This window comes from Rhinolophus hipposideros (genome assembly GCF_964194185.1).
Source record: "Rhinolophus hipposideros genome assembly, chromosome: 25".
In the NCBI taxonomy this organism is placed as follows: domain Eukaryota; kingdom Metazoa; phylum Chordata; class Mammalia; order Chiroptera; family Rhinolophidae; genus Rhinolophus; species Rhinolophus hipposideros.
The window spans coordinates 15,854,167-15,870,045 of NC_138071.1; the positions used below are offsets into that span (position 1 = coordinate 15,854,167).

At 55.0% G+C, this 15,879-nt stretch overlaps 1 protein-coding gene across 1 annotated transcript in view; it reads right to left on the reverse strand.

Annotated features, from left to right (window-relative positions):
• PLXNA4 (plexin A4) overlaps positions 1–15,879 on the reverse strand; it is a 410,115-nt gene that overhangs the window by 16,697 nt on the left and 377,539 nt on the right. The window contains exons 25-28 of the mRNA XM_081038260.1: positions 14,413–14,572; positions 2,211–2,314; positions 1,481–1,580; positions 173–363 (exon numbers count right to left, since the gene is read on the reverse strand). Coding sequence (XP_080894386.1) covers positions 173–363; positions 1,481–1,580; positions 2,211–2,314; positions 14,413–14,572 — 555 coding nt within the window. The remainder of the gene's footprint in view (positions 1–172; positions 364–1,480; positions 1,581–2,210; positions 2,315–14,412; positions 14,573–15,879) is intronic.

A 15,879-nucleotide genomic window follows, 5' to 3' on the forward strand; every position in this document is an offset into this window, starting at 1 on the left:
GAAAGAGTACCAGGCTGATGAGCAGTGCCTGTCCTGAGTGGGTCATAGAGGGGCACCAGCACAGAAGACAGGACTTTGCTAGCTCGGGCATCTCTGTGAGGTGGCGAGGTCCCCCTCCCCCGCACCTCACAGGTGGCCCCCAACCCCCCAACGCCCGGCTGAAGTCCAATACCTTAGTGGCCAGTAATCGTGTCAGATAGATTTCAGACACCATCTTGCTCCCCCGGTCACCCTCCTTCTGGTCCCCGTGCTCATGGTTCTTCACCAGGTGCCACATCTTGACTCCACTCTCCAGGTCGGGGGTGATCATGGGCGTGCGTGAGCGGAGGCTGTCGGGACTCCCCGTGTATCGGATCATGTTTTCTGCCGATGCAATGGGCCCACACGCGTGAGGCGCCCGCCGCTTACTCACAACACACCCCCACTCCAGTTCAGGCCCCCTGCTGTCTGATCCATCCTGCAATTTTCTGCCGCTGTCGCCATGCCTCGGTGAAGCTCGTTCCCCGAAACTGGGGTGCCTTTCCAGCCACCTCCGGGAAACTCTGGGACTGCCTTTACCCACTGGGATTCCCCTCCCTCCTGTCCTTGCCAGCGCTTAATTACTCAACATGTAAAAATATAAGCTTGTCTTTTTTTACACGTGTCCTTGTAAGAGTTTTCCAGTCATGTCTTGGAGGTGTTCTGTGTAGCCAATTAAGTTTGAGCGTGAGAGCAGGTAGCCTGTCTCCCCGAATGACTGGGCCAGCTGAGTAATTGCCTTGTCACCTGCTCATCTTCACCCTCCCCTCCCCTCTGGCCTGGGCCCATTCTTCCCCCTTATTTGCTGAACTGTGAGGTCTGGTGAAATGAGTATTGAGCAGAAAAGAAAGTGATCCTACTGGGTGTGGGCACCATTCTTTGCTTCCTTCTATTTATTTTCCAGAAAGATCCCGGGACTTTGATAGTTTTTTCACTCCCCGTTTTGCTGGTAAGAAAACCAGGTCTCGTAGCCGTCAGGCAGCTGGCCGCCAAGCACCCAGATGGTGTGAGAACAGGGTGGTCCCCCGGCTTCCAGCCCACATCCAGCACCCTTCCCCACACCACGGAACTGGAGTCCGCACCTTCCCTCAAATGCTGCATAACCGTGTGACCTTTACATGTCGTGCAGCCTCTGTGTGTCTGAGTTATAATTTGCTAATCTGCATAATAGGGGGAGATAATAATTACTTAATTCACTAGATTGTTATGAACATGACGCCTGATAATGAGTATCACAAAGTGAAAACATCTTCTGGCCTGTAAGATGCTCACGGAGGTAGATGTCCGTCCTGTTCCAGGGGATGAAGGTTTTGCCCTTGCCTGAGTTCCCACCTGGAACCAGCCTGCCTCACTCGCCCCCCACTCCCCACCCCAGGGGTCCCAGGCCTTTCAGGGGTACTACCATCATGACAACAGCTGCTCAGGGCACTCTCTCCTCCCCGGGAGGACTCGATGAACTCACCATATTTACTGGCCGAGGTCCTGGAGACTGTGGAGTTGTTCACGGTGTTGTAGGCTGTTACCTGCTTAGACACTAAAGCCACCACAGAACCATCTGGCACCTACGAGAAAAAGGCTCCTAAGGGCCTGGGCACAGAAACTCTGCCACCCCAGGAAATAAGGACAAACCCCAATGAACTTGGCCCTCCGGGGCTGTCAGAGCCTCCCAGGAGAACGAGGGGCCTTGGGAGGCTGTCCGCTTCCCTTTGAAGGAAACAAGACACATCTGGATACTGAATAGTATTCTGTGTTGTGGCTTGCTCTTAAAGAGACTCTGGCCAGAGCGTCTCACGAGCACCCTCTGTCCCGATGCTTTTCCAGGGAGTCCCCACCTTAAACTCCAGGGATCTTCCAAGGAAGGGCCTTCCAAGGAAGGGCCCGACACCTGCAACACAAGGGATCACAGACGGATCCCACATGGGGAGCCAGGAGACTGCTTCTCTTGGGAACTCTGCCCCCACCCTGCAGGAAGCATGGCCATCAGCATCGTATCTCCAAGGAGGTCAAAGTTTCCTGGCTAGCGGACAGCAATTTTCCCTGAGTCGCTAAGGGCATGTGAGCTGCAGATGAAGAAGCAGAATTAGGGTTCGGTGTCTAGCCTCAGTGGGGGGACCCTGTTATTCAAGCCCTGAGACTTCCGGGGAACTGGCTGTCCGGTTAGCGAGCCCCTCCTGTGCCCACAGTCGCCTCACTTGGTAATGGGCCAGGGTGTTGAGTCTCTTCCAGTCATTCTCAATCTTGGTGGTGATGTCTTCATCCTGCAGGATCATCCTCGCCCCGCTTCCTTGCCGCCACTCTGTGGGAAGAGCAGGGGCCGCTCAGAGAGCCCGTCGGGCCCCTCCTGGGGGGATCCTGGAGACCCCAGTGTGGGTACCTGCACCGTGCCCCCTCAAGGGGCACCCATGGACACACAAGTGCGAGCATTCGCTCCCTGAGGAGGGGGTGCAGAAGCTCTCAGTGCAGAGGGGCCCCGAGTCCCAGTTCTGGTTCTCATGCCCACAAACTATGTGACAGAAATGGGGATAACGGCACCTGGCCTCCCCTGCCCACCTGCTCTCTGTGAGTGGCCACATGTGCAAGAAGTAGATGTTTAGTAAAACCTGGCTGAATGCCTGAGGCAGGGGGAAGCATGTAAGGAAGCACTAAGCAAAGGCACGGGGGCACCTAATGCCACACACTTGTTTGCTTGATTGTAAGATCCCGGAGCGAACGAGACTGAGGCTGCAGGTTCCGTCACTGGGCACCCTGCTCCTGTTCCAGGGGTGTGTCCTGTACCCGAAAGCCAGCAGGGGAGTCACCCTTGGCAGGGACACTGGGTGAATGTGTGTGGGGGGAGCAGCAAGACCTATTCTCATGCCGGGAACAGCCCCACAAAGCAGATGTGGGTAACAGCATCTCGGGGGGTTTACTCAACACCTAATTAGTTGATGCTGAAGGTATATACTTACATGCCTACCTTCTCCTCTTGGGCCCTGACACCTACAACACACTGGCTCGCTGATGGATCCCACATGGGCAAATAGGAGACTGTTTCTCATCAACCAAATCCCCATCGGCACACGTGGCACAAACCGCGTAGAGATGGAGAAGTGCACATTCCAGTCTTGAAAAGTACACGCATGGCAACCCGGATACATGACAGAGACACCAGTTCTTGCACGTGGGCACGCACCCACCCGTGCACGCACATACCGAAAGGAAAACAGGCTTTTACATTCAAATGCAACATGTGTTCCAGCCAGGAAGCCAGGAATCTGGTTTCCAGGCAGCCACAACTGCCCACCGTGCCTCACAGATGCTGATACTTGGGAAACGTGCAGAGCGCTGGTGTTTGCAGTGCTGCTAGGGGCTGGAATGAGTTATCTGCAGTCCTTGCCTGACCTTGCCATGGATTTCTCCTATGGCCACAGAGACACATTTCAGATTGTCTCCCTCCATTCCCCTCTGGTCAAGGCTGAGCTGTGGGTCCACAAGCAGTCACGTTTGGGACACACAGAGCACCAATTAACCTTGTGCACGTGGCATGGCCAGTGCTACAGATGAGAAACAGGCCCAGGGAAGGAACTGCCTGCCCTCAGAAGGAGCAGAGATGCTCCTACTGTGTTTCCCTGAAAATAAGACCTAGCCGGACCGTCAGCTCTAACGCGTCTTTTGGAGCAAAAATTAATGTAAGACCCGGTCTTATTTTACTATAAGACCCAGTCTTATCTAACATAATATAAGACCAGGTCTCATATTAATTTTTGCTCCAAAAGACGCATTAGAGCTGCTTGTCTGGCTAGGTCTTATTTTCGGGGAAACACAGTAACATCCAAGCCCCTGCTTGCATTTCCCAGGCTCGTCTGCTGCCTCGTGCAGAGCTTCCTGCAGAGTCCAGCCGTCCCAGGAAGGAAAATGTAAGGAAGCCAGGCGTGGTCACTGGAGCGGTCCCCCGGGGCCCTCCTATCACTTAGTGCTGTTGATGACACAGCTGGAGCGGTGGGGCAGGTAGGGAAGAGAGCAAAAGGGGAAATGCCTCCAGAAGCACCTGGTCCCTAGTGTTTTGTCTGTTGTTTGTTGTGGGCTTTACGTTTTAATGCAGATGTATGGTGCACGTATTTTTACGTAGATCTATGGTGCACACAGTCTTGAGGTGCTGGGACAAAAGAAGAGGAGTATTCCCCAACTGGTTGGGCAGCGGATAGGCCGTTTCATTCAGACTCTGGTGAAGACGAGCCTGGGCTAAGGAATACGGCTGTGGCATGCTTTATCTTAGTCACACAGTGGGCCCTAAAAGGCAGACTCTTGGGTCTCCCCTGCTTCCTGGTGAATGGTGTTAGGGTCGTTAAGTCAAAGCCTGCATGGGATTGGGAGGACATCGTACAGAGACAGCCCTGGGGTGCAGAAGGCAGGCAGTGTTCTGCATTCCCCCCATGGGGGTGGGTGGGAGGAGAAGCAGGGGATGGACTCTGGACACGAAGACCACTGGCTGGGCCCAAAGGAGAAGGTCGTCTCCATCACTAAAGAGGCTATGGGCTTGCCAAGACTAGACAGGGAAGATACCAGCTGAGCACCTGCTTTCCGGTTTAGCCACTGCACCGGCATCCCTTGCCGATGGGCTTGTGGCACGTCTCCGTTGGTTCTGAACATGCCACACCGCCTGATGGACTCAGCAATGACAGCTGCTGACTTTTTCTGGCGTCTGATGCAGGACTTCCCTGTTGCATAACTACCCCAAGTTGTGCAGTGCACAGCCTGTGAGGCTGTACTCAGCAGATTGGCTCTAGGTCATGTCCAGTAATTATGTAAGCAAACGAAAGTCAGTCTGCCTCTGTGCCCCCACCTGAAAAAAGTAGGGCAGAGGACGGCCATGCTTCCCCCCCCGAGGCAGGCACAGAATGATGGCTTGTCCTTGGAATATAAAAACCTACCAGCAGGGCTAGCCCAGCACCTGGAACATAATAAGTACTGGATGTGTATTTATTAAAGGAATAATGAGTGAGTGAATGAATGAATGAATGAATGAAGGGGAAGAGTGAGTAAGCAGGTGTGTAATCGCGGCCCATTTTCCAAGCAGTAAAAGAGGACATTTGACCTGTGTGGCGGTGTTCCACAGTCGGCAGTGAACTTCAGTGAGAAGTGAACTGTGAGCGACTCTGTTAGCAACCAGGCACAAAGGACGATGTGATCAGACACACACCCAGGTACGTCCGTTGCCAGAAATGAAAGCGCTCTTAAATTATTGTCACTCCGTATAATTTTACAACCAGAAAAATTAAAGAAATGGCTTGGGAAGACAGACCCAGAGGCCATCATCCCCAGCCACTGCTCCGTCTGCTCACCACTTGGGTTCTCTTCCACGGGCACTACCTGCGCTCCTCCTCTGGGTGGGGCATGGGACCAGGTCATCCAGATACAAAGATGGATAACCAGCGCCACCGTGCCCCAGGTGTTCTCAGCAAGGAAGGCAGGTGTGGACACAGCTCAGGGCACTGCAGCACGGCACCCGCCACATCTATGATCAACCAGGTAGCTGCCGCCACTTGGCTCCATACCTGGAGCTCTAGAAATCCCAGTGTGTCACTTGTGGCCCAGTTTCGCTTGGGCCACAGCACTTTCCACAAAAGCAAGCTGTGCTGATGGGGTGGACACGGGAGTTCCCCACTGGCTGCAGTTTTCGGGCAGTGATGATATGCAATGGGCAGCAGGATGGTCAAGGGCAGGCAGAAGTGTGTTCTCCACGGACGTCAATGCCTGGTCACAGGTTCCTGGACTGCAAGGAGAGGCATCCTGGTATCCTGCCCCCAGGGTCCTTGCAGCCCCGCCCGCCTCGGAGGGGGACGAGTGGGCAGCAGGGAGGCAGCCGCTGTGGTCTTTCGGGCAATTACCTCCAAAGTTCAGAATGTTCCCCCCAGTACCAACATGGGGACAGTAAGCTGGAATCAAGGAGGAGACTACGTAGCCTTCCTTTTAGCTCTCTCAAGCGTGCATTTTTTTCCCCTTTCTACAGAAAAATGGCGCGGTGCTTTTTCTCCTGACACATCAGAAATGTAAAAAAGTCCACTTCTCTGTCCCATCCCCACACTGGTCCTGATGGATGAGCAGAGAGGGATGGGAGCTCCACCCCCGGGGCCTCCAGGACAGAAGCAAGGCCATGGGTGGCCCAGCCAGCTGACTGGGGGGAAGGGGGGCACAGGTGAGAGTGTGGATATAATAGGAAGGCAGGCAATCCCCCGGCACCGAAAAATTTCAGTGGACTCGCATGGAAATTCGTCCCTAACATGCATTTTTCTGTGCCTGGGGTCCTCAGTTTTCCCTGGCCAGGACACACTTCACGTCCATGTTTGCCTGCCTTTCCTAGCCACGGCCTCTATTTCCCCAGACGCATCATGGAATGTCTCCGGAAAATCAAACTGGTGTCGTGGCCCTCGGCTTTCTGGAGCGCCCTGCACTGCTTCATGGAGTGCACTGCTTCATGACCTTGTCTTGACAGAGGTATGAGCCCTGGAGCTCCACCAGTCAAGCCGGAACCAGGCAAGGCCACGTCAAAGGGCAAAGGGCAAAGCAGCTGGCTCTCCCTGTCCCGGGAGCAGTACGTCCCCCAGCGGCACGGCTGGGTGCTCACCCCGACCCAGCCGAAAAGCCTCCTACGAGCAGGACCTCCTTCAGGTGAAGGTCAGCAGCCCTCAGCAGTGTGAGCGGCTGGCTAGGTCAGCCTCAGGAGGCCTCAGTGAGGGCAGAGCTAATGGTGTGCTCTGTGTATTGTTGCATACTCACACAGTTTTAACAAGAGTAACGAAAATCACGAGAACCCAGGTCTCCTAATCCTCAATTCTCTTCCCAAGCCTGCTCTTGACCAGAGAGGCTCCTTCAGGCTCCTCTATACAAACAACACTAAAAATATCTTTCTATTGTGTCCACACCTTGCCATGCGCGAGGTGACCCTGTTAGAACAGCCCGGGGAAAATGTGACAGCTTGGCCAATGGCCAGCGGCCTTGCAGGTGAGTGCCCAGCCTCCCAGACAGCCTTCCTGCCTTGGGCACCGTGAGGGACTGGACAATACCGCAAGGCACCAAATGATGTGAAAGCCCCAGGAATCCTGAGACACATAGACTCCCGCCACCGCCTGCTCTGGACCCGCACGTCTGCTCCCCCATCTGGTGACAGGCAGCCCCTGTAGCCACCATGTTTGATGGTCAGATCCAGAAATCCTTGGAGGTGCATTCTCACTCACTCATTCAAACAGCATTTCCTGAGTGCCCATGGTGTGCCAGGCCCTGTGCCAGTGGGACGCTCTATGGGGTTAGACAAGGAAACTTAAGAAAACGAAAGCCCTGGCCTTTGAAGGGTGGCCTGTGTAGGGCTGTGGGGGCCAGGTGAGGGGAGCCGCAGGGAGGTGAGCTGCCGGGGGGGTCTGCGGGCCTGGGGTGGGGGGAGGCTGTCTGGGCTGAATGCGGAAGGGCCAACAGGCACCGGGCTTTGCCTCACTGGCAGGGGATGGGCACTCAGATCCAAAGGTGCCATTTATGTGACACACCTAGGGACCCGTGAGTCTGCACCCTTATGGGAGACCGTGGAAAAGAGAGGCTGGACACGCACACGCAAGTCAGGAAGGTGACTCAGGAGCAGTCTGGCGTGCCACACGACGGCGTCTGGGGTTGAGCCGAGGGCCACAGAAACGGGGGTGGGGGTGGCAGTGAATGAGAAGGGGTGGGGGAGCCCCACCAAAGGGACTGGGCTAAGGTGGTGGGGGCGGGGATGTAGTGTAAGGCATGGCCAGGAGATAGGCCAGGGGGCCTCAAGGTGCTATGGGGGTGAGAAGATGGGAACGCATGGTGTCCCCAAGGTTGTGAGGTGTCTGGGGAAAAGTGGGGGTTCGTCTGCAGGCCGACCCTGGAAGGGGACACTGACACCAAGCACATCACTGGCCTGGCTCCTGGAGGGTCCCCTACCACCAGCAGGTGTTCCCCTGAGAGGCAAACCCTCCCCTGGGGTGCACAACCCCTCATTAGCTCTGACTCATGGCATGTGCGTGCGTGCAGCTGGGAACACGGCACACACACCCATGCACAGACATGGGCACACACTCAGACACACACACCCTCACGCACACTCATTCATGCACCTTATGTTATGCAGGCCGGGGACCCTAAGGCTTTATAACACCACCCCCTCTGGCCCCAGTCTAGTCTTTCTGCCGCCGTCTCTCCTCAGACCCATCACAGGAAGACTTAGGAGGAGCCAGCCGACCTAACAGGGCAAGGGGGAAGGAGATGCCCTCCAGGCTGCGTAGAGCTGGCCGAGTCAACCCTCATGGTCCCCGAGGGAGGGACCCCACCGCGAGAGGCCTGCCCGCCACCCCAGGCCACCTGTCCTCACCTCGGCGGCACCTGACAACAGGTTCCCATCAGGAGCACACACCAAACCTGCACACGACCCACTCTACTTCCAAACGCAGGGTCCCGAGCATCAGGCTGGGGGAAGAGACACAACTTGGCTGCACACCTCTCAGCAGGTGACCCCACGGAGACACCTGGCAGAGAGCCCTGAGACCCTCAACACCAGCCACTCCAAAGGGGGGCGATCACAGAACAGCTGGGAGGGGTTCAGTGTCCCTGCAAACCAGTTCAGAAAATTGACCTGGGAGTGAGAGGGGAGACCATCTAAATATGTTTTGTGAAAAAAAAAAAATTATTGGGAGCAAGTTCTAAACCATAAAATAACGGAACTATGAAATGTGGTGTTTAAAAGAAGAAATTTCTACATAGAACTGTGCCGCCTGCATGTTAGACTGTAGGTCTTTACCAACTGTAAAGGTCCCAGCCCTGGCTAGTGGTTACTTAGGGACATCTGGGAGCTAAAAGTAAAAGAAAGCCGCGCTCTGCCACTCGATTTAAGAGAGATGAGCGAGAGCTTCATGGATAATCTTGAATATGGAGTACAGAGACGCTAGTGCCACTTAGGCAGCACGCTGGGTCAAAGAAGAGTTAAAAAGGCAGGTGGTGGGTGGTGGAAGGAGGAAAGGTGACCCTGGTGTTCAGACGCAAGGCACCAAGAGAAAATTGCTAACTCTGACCTCTCTGGCAGCTCCTGCCGGGCAGCCCGGTGCCCTGCTCCAGGCTCCAAGCACAAAGGACAGACACACTCACAATCCAATTTGTTACACTTCCACCTTCCAGGGAGAGAGGGAGGTGAAAGAAAAAAAGGAAAAAAAAATCCCATTATCTTTATCTGTCCTTCCCATCAGGTGCAGCGGAAAATGCAAACTGGGGAGACGGCTGCTGTGAACTCTTTATATTTCACTCAGAAGATAGTGTATCTTTTTATTGCATACAGGAATTACTTATTTGAAAAAATATATCCTTTCAGCATGAATTCAATGGCAAGACAGAGGGGGTGGCGGAGTTGGGGGTAAGTGGCTATTGATAGAGCATTTGCATTAAACCAGAGGAATCTCTGGAGGTCAAGACCTGCTGAAGAGGAGACTGGAGGGAGGAAATGGGTGTTCTCGCCAGCTCCCTGCTGTGTGACTGGGGCCCATGCACTGTGCCTCTCTGAGCTGCAGGTTCTTCTGTGCGGTGTTTCCTCTGGGAGAGCAGGGAGGAGACCAAAAGATTTCCATGGCTCAGAAAGAGGGCTGTCCTGCCTTCCGCTCCTCTGTGGAGATGAGGAAATCCTCCTAGGCACGTTGGCACCCCCATGCCTGGCACAGAGCTTGCCCCAAAGTGGCCTCTCCTGACACGCTTGTTGCAGAATCTAGTGATGCCTAGGGGTCCCCACGTCCAACACCTGTGGTGAAAGGGACAGCCTCATGTGTAGCAGAGTGGGGTGCCCTCAGCGGTGAGAGCTCCCAGGGACCACCTGCCCCAGCACAGCCCCCACCGCTGCCCTGTGATACCTCTCCTTCCCTAGAGTCCAACAGACCGAAAGGCAGGCGGCTCACCCCTGTGCCCTTCACTTTGGCTCCCGTGATGGTTAATTTTATGTGTCAACTTGGCGGGACCAAGGCACCCCGGTACGTGGTCAGACGTGACTCTGAACGTTTCCGTGAGGGTGTTTTGGGGTGAGATAAACATTTACATTGGCAGACTCTGAGCGAAGTGAGTTGCCCTCCAGAATGGGGTTGGACCTCATCCAATGAGGTGAAGGCCTGCAGAGGACAAAAGATGGACCTCCTCTCTGAGCAAGAGGGAATCCTGCCAGCAGACGGCCTTTTCACCTGAACTGCAACTGGCTCCTCCCTGCGTTTCCAGCCTGCTGCTCTGTCCACCTTGCCGAGTTGGGCACTTGCCTGCCTCCATGCTCCTGGCTGGAATGCTTGCGTCCCACCAAAATTCGTATTAAAATCCTAACCCCCAATGTGATGGTATTTGGAGGTGGGGTCTTTAGGAGGCGATCGGGTCAGGAGGGCAGAGTCCTCCTGAGTGTGTTTAGAGCCCTTAAAAAGGGGGCCCCCGAGGACCCCGTGCCCCTTCCACCACATGAGGACACGGTGAGAAGGCGCCAGCGAGGAAGATCCTCGCCAGACACCAAATCTGCCAGCTGCTCTTTGTAAGCCACTTAGTCTGTAAGGCGTTAGAGCAGCCCAAACGGACTAAAACTCCATCATCACGTGAACCAATCCCCTCCTCTCTCAACACACACTACCTTATCTCTCTATTTATCTACACCTATGCTTCTAGACATCCTATCTGTCTCTCTGGAGACCCCTGACTCATGCAGTTCTCCACCTTCGTTCCTTAACGCCTAGAAAAGTCTGGCGGAGGGGTAGAGGGGGAGGGGTGGGAGAGCTTCAGTCTAAGAATCAATGTGTCTGGAATAAGGGGCCAGGCCAGGGACCACGGTGATGACGAAGGCGGGGGGGGGGGGTCTGCATTTACTGGGGACCATTACTTGGGACAATATCTTTGCTTCCTTGTGAGCTGACAGGTGTCCTTGCCTTGCCAGGAGGCTGACATCCGAGGGGTGGCAGTCTTTGCCCAACACCCCCCACTATGGGACGAGGAGGCATGGGGGCGGGAATGCAGATGCGGGAGGCCTGGCAGTGTTGCCCTGGCTTCTGCCCAGGGCATGTGGCTGAGCGAGTCCTCTCCCTGCATGTGCAGCTCTGTCCCTTCAGCGTAGATTAATTTTTGATCACAATCACACCTTACATTTGTAAATTGCTTTTAGGCTTTCAAAGCACTTTCACCTAGATGATAGGAAAAACTCGCCTTACCTCCCTCTCCCCTTGGGGGGCTCTAGACGCTGAGTCTAATTGTGTGGAAGAAGCCTGTGGGTTTCTGAGGAGGCCCCCCTCTCCTTTTTATACAATCTGGCTTTGGCAGAAAGAAGGCCGGAGCACTGGGGGCAGCTCCAAACCCAAGATTTAATCGAAAAAAGCAGAAAGGATATTCCTCAGAAAAGCGCCCATCGTGGGAGGGCTTCGTGAGATGTTTTCCATGATGCCCCTTCCCTGGGGGGATGAGCCCTGAGGCTCAAACTGCCCAGCACCCCTTCTTTGGCTTCTCTCCCTTCACCTTCCCCTGCTGTGGAGGCCCTGTCCCCTCAGGGTGGCCCCTGGGTGCTCCCGAGCTGTACCTGTGATAGGAGAGGTGGCCCCTGTGTCCAGAGCACGTTGTCACAGGAGACCCAGCCCCTCTGAGGAAGCAGGCGGCCTGTCCCTGGCCTGAGCAGCTCCGTACTTGAGACAGTGGCCCCCTGCCCCCCACCCCAGGCAGGTGCTGCTGGCTGCCTTCTCTCAGGGTGGACAGCAGGAAGCAGCTGGGCTGTTCTGGGCCCCCGATGGCGTGCCGCTGTGGCTGTGAGAGGCTCGCCATCATCCCAGGACCGCTGTGCTTCCCCGGGCTTGTGCCCCCAGGCCTTCTAAGGGGGCAGTCTTCTACAGCTCATACGCAGCCCCTCCCTGTCCTATGCGCAGGGTGTGCACATTCCAGGTGGGGACGCCTGCTCCTGAGCACCATCTACCAGCCTTGCCGCGGTCCCGCTTCAGGAAACCCAGCAAGCGCAGAAGGCGGGGCCCTGAACCTGCTTGCAGAGGGCGCTCCCTTAGCCGGAGGGGGCGATGGCGTTGACCGATGCTGGCTCCTGCCCTTCCTGAGGTCCATCAAGTGTTTAAGCCACCACAGGTTGTATGTGCTTTTCACCACCCATCCGCCCTTTTCTAGGAAGGAAGAGAGGGCATTCCAGGGCACGCGTGGAGTCTGGAAGCTTCAGCGGGAGGCTGATGTAGCCACCTGCCGCTCCCCGTCGCGGGAAGTCGCCTCGTTCCCAAGTCCCAGAAGCACAGGATTCCACGTGTACCCGCACACAGGAGCTCCTTCCGTGGGCTAGCGCCGCCTTTCCAAACTCGCCTTCGGGCGTGGAGGTTCTTAGAACAGGTCCTCCCCTCGGCCCCACTTGACCAGGGTTATTCTCCCACTCAGCTTGCAGAGAAGGACACTGAGACGCCAAGGGTGGCCAAGGCCATGGCTCCCACAGAAAAGCAAAAGGAATGGTGGGTGCTCCCTGGCCACCTGAGTCACTTCAACCCTCTCTGGGAAACGCATGGGGGAGCAGCCGGCTGAATCGTCCGGGGTGGGGAATGCAGGGGTCTCCCTCCGCAGTGACTGTTTGCTCTTCCACTGATTCTGTAACAAGCCCCTTCATGGTATCAGTCTGTGGGAGCTTCACAGAGTCACCCACATGCAGACACAAATGTCCTCTCCGACTCTCAGGACCAATGTCCCTGGACACACAGGTGGACACAGCCACCCACTCACATTCCCTCCCTCCTGCTTTCCCTGCTTTCCTCCGTCTCTTCCTTCCTTCCTTCCTTCCTTCCTTCCTTCCTTCCTTCCTTCCTTCCTTCCTTCCTTCCTTCCTTCCTTCCTTCCTTCCTCCCTTCCTCCCTTCCTTCCAGAAACAACCTACACAGACACCTCCAAAGTGAAGGGGAGCACATGCTCGCCCAATCTCTCTCCCCAAGCATCGGAGCTCTGGGCACAGGGCCAAACAAACACACCCCACCAAGAGTATAGCAGGAGGAGATGGGGGCAAGGGAAGCAGCAAGAACTGAGGTGAGTTAGCAGAACTTCCCGGTCCTGCATCTTTAGGCATCAGAATTTGGGTGGAGCACTGCGGCGGGAGGGGATGAAAATGTGCTGCAGACTATAGAAAAGAGCACAGGTGCCCATCTGTCTTAGATGGCTTAACCGAAGCCAGCTTAGAAGCCAGATGGATGGATTAGAGGCCTCTGGAAGTCCTCCTACCCCTATGTTGTCACAAATCCTCAGACATAAGTACATACACACATGCTGTGTTTCCCTGAAAATAAGACCCAGCCAGACCGTGAGCTCTAATGCGTCTTTTGGAGCAAAAATTAATATAAGACCCGGTCTTATATAAGGCCGGGTCTTACATTATAGTAAAATAAGACCGGGTCTTATATTAATTTTTGCTAAAGATTCATTAGAGCTGATTGTCCGGCTAGGTCTTATTTTCAGGGAAACACGATAAACACTTTTCTCTCCATACCCAGGATCAACACACAGATTTGTACCATTTCCTTACCAGTATTATCCTCATAACCAGTAACAGCAGCAGCCAACACTTAGGAAGTATGTACTATGGGCCAGGCATTTAGAGGTTTTACATGCATCATCTCATTTCATTCTTACAACGAGGCATGCATTATTATCTCCGTTTTATAGGCAAGGAAACTAAGGCACAGAAAGGTTAAGTAACTTGCCCAAGGTCACACAGCTAAGGCTTGGCAGCTCCAGGACTCACATGCAGGTGTGTTTGACACCATCCCATGATGCCAAAGTGCCTCTCTGCAGCCTTGGGACTCCCTGCTAGGATTTCCCCAGGAAGATATCTGATTAAACACTCAGCAAACCGTAACTGGGTCTAAGTACAGCTGGCCCTAAGCGGCGCACCCTTGTTTAGATAGGCTATGCGACCTATTCATGGAACATTCAAATAAAATGTCATCCTACTCTCTAGTAGGCTGTCAGAGCTCATTTTTCTCTATTCTTTCCTTCATCCTCCATCGCTGACCCAGATCCCTCATGCCTGAGGTAGTTAGGAAACATTACAGGACAGAACAGAGGGGAAAGCAAGGCAGAGCCTGGGGCACAGCGAAGGCAGTGGCAAGGCCTCGGACCACACAGATCAGATTAAATCCCCCTCACAGCAGATATGACACGGCCAGGACCACCCCTCCGCTGCTCAAAAGACCCCAGCGGCCGTCAGGCGGCCAGCAGACTGCAGCCCCCTCTCTGCTGCTTTTTGCTCCCTCAGTGGCCATGAAAGCATACCCTCTGGGCTCCTGGCAGCTGTGCATACCTGCTACCTGCACCGCAGCTCCGCTGGTGGGTAAGAGCAGCTTCCGACCACTCCCAGGACAGCCCCTGGGTGGGCAGCCTACTCACCCAGGTCCATATCTGCAGCCTTGGGCCGGTGGGAGCAGGGCACGTTCTTGAAGATGGCGTCCAGAATCTTCTCCTTGACCTGAGTAATGGTGTCACAGTTGAGGAGCTTCACTGGTACCTCGGGGTTGTTGACATTGTCGGGGTTGACACAGCTCAGGACCTGGGGGCGGGAGGTAGAGGAAGTGCATGGGCGGGGGTCGGGGAAGAGCCCCGAGATTCCCAGCAGCACTCGGGGCTCCTGCCCTGGCCAGTTCTGCCTCTGCAAGTTGGCCAGCAGAGGGGTCGGGGCAGCCCAGCCCAGCCCAGCTGTGTTCCCACAAGCCCTCCTGCCCTTCTCGTCCTCCGAGCCGCAGGAAGGTGCCTGCAGTGGCTTCCGAGTCATTGCCAGAGTAGCAGCTGCACACGCAACAAACGTCATTAAAATCCTCATTTTTTCCAAAGAGAACAAAATACGAGGAGGCAGTGAGGGGAAGTCTGCATGGCGAGGGATACTAATGCACGCACGCACATGCTTGCTCTGGTGCACGCACACGCACGTACAGGGCCTGCCCACCTCTGAGACCCCCTGCCTCCCTCCGTGTGCGTCAGTCTCTCTTTCTTGTCACTCTCTCCCACACACACTCGCACTAATGGAAATCTGGCTTCTTTCTCAAAGGATTGAGGTTTCGGGCTGATCAGAGCTTGCAGAGGCTGTAAGACGCATAATGTGTCCTTTAAAACTAAAAAGATGCTATTTCAAAATTGCAGGTTCAGGCCACCTGAGATCCCTTCCCGGCTCTGAACCTGAAACTGTGTGTTGGGGGAAGAGGTCACCCTGGCTCAGGGCCTCAATGTCTCTTTTTGGAACTAGTCAGACAAGTTAAGACTCGGCTTGCAGCACCTTTAAAAAGTGCTGGGCCATTTCCAAAGGCTCTTCTTCTCTTGCTGTTCTCAGAGTGGGCTCTGTGTACATGGACAAGACTGTGTGGGCTGCTGGGTGAGCCCCGGTGGAAGGGGGTGGGTGCTGGGGGCATGGGTGCTGCCAAGCAGCCACGCCGTGCTGGGCTCCGGCACCCTCTCCCTGATGCTGTTCCTGGAGCCCTCTGTGCCTCTCCTCTGAAGTCTCGCTGCAACCCCCGGGCCCTGACCATTTCCCAACTGCATGTCTGGTTTGCAGACTCAGACAACAGCCTTCCTCCACCGCCACCCCCTCCTGCTCCATGTGGTGGCAATCAGAACTATGGCCCCTGGACACCTGCCTTTCATTAGCAGCCAGACTGCTACAGGCTCAAATGGGGACATGCGTATCCCATTAAGGAGAAGAAGAAAAAAAAACTCCTAAATCTATAAAACCAAACTCTCATTTTCAAAATGTCCTAATCTGCCAACAATGGTGGAAGGAACTCTCTGAAGCATATGTCCCCTCTGGGTGCCCTCTCTTGGCCACTCCTTCCTTTAAAAGTCTCCTGGACCCTCCTTGCCCCCCTG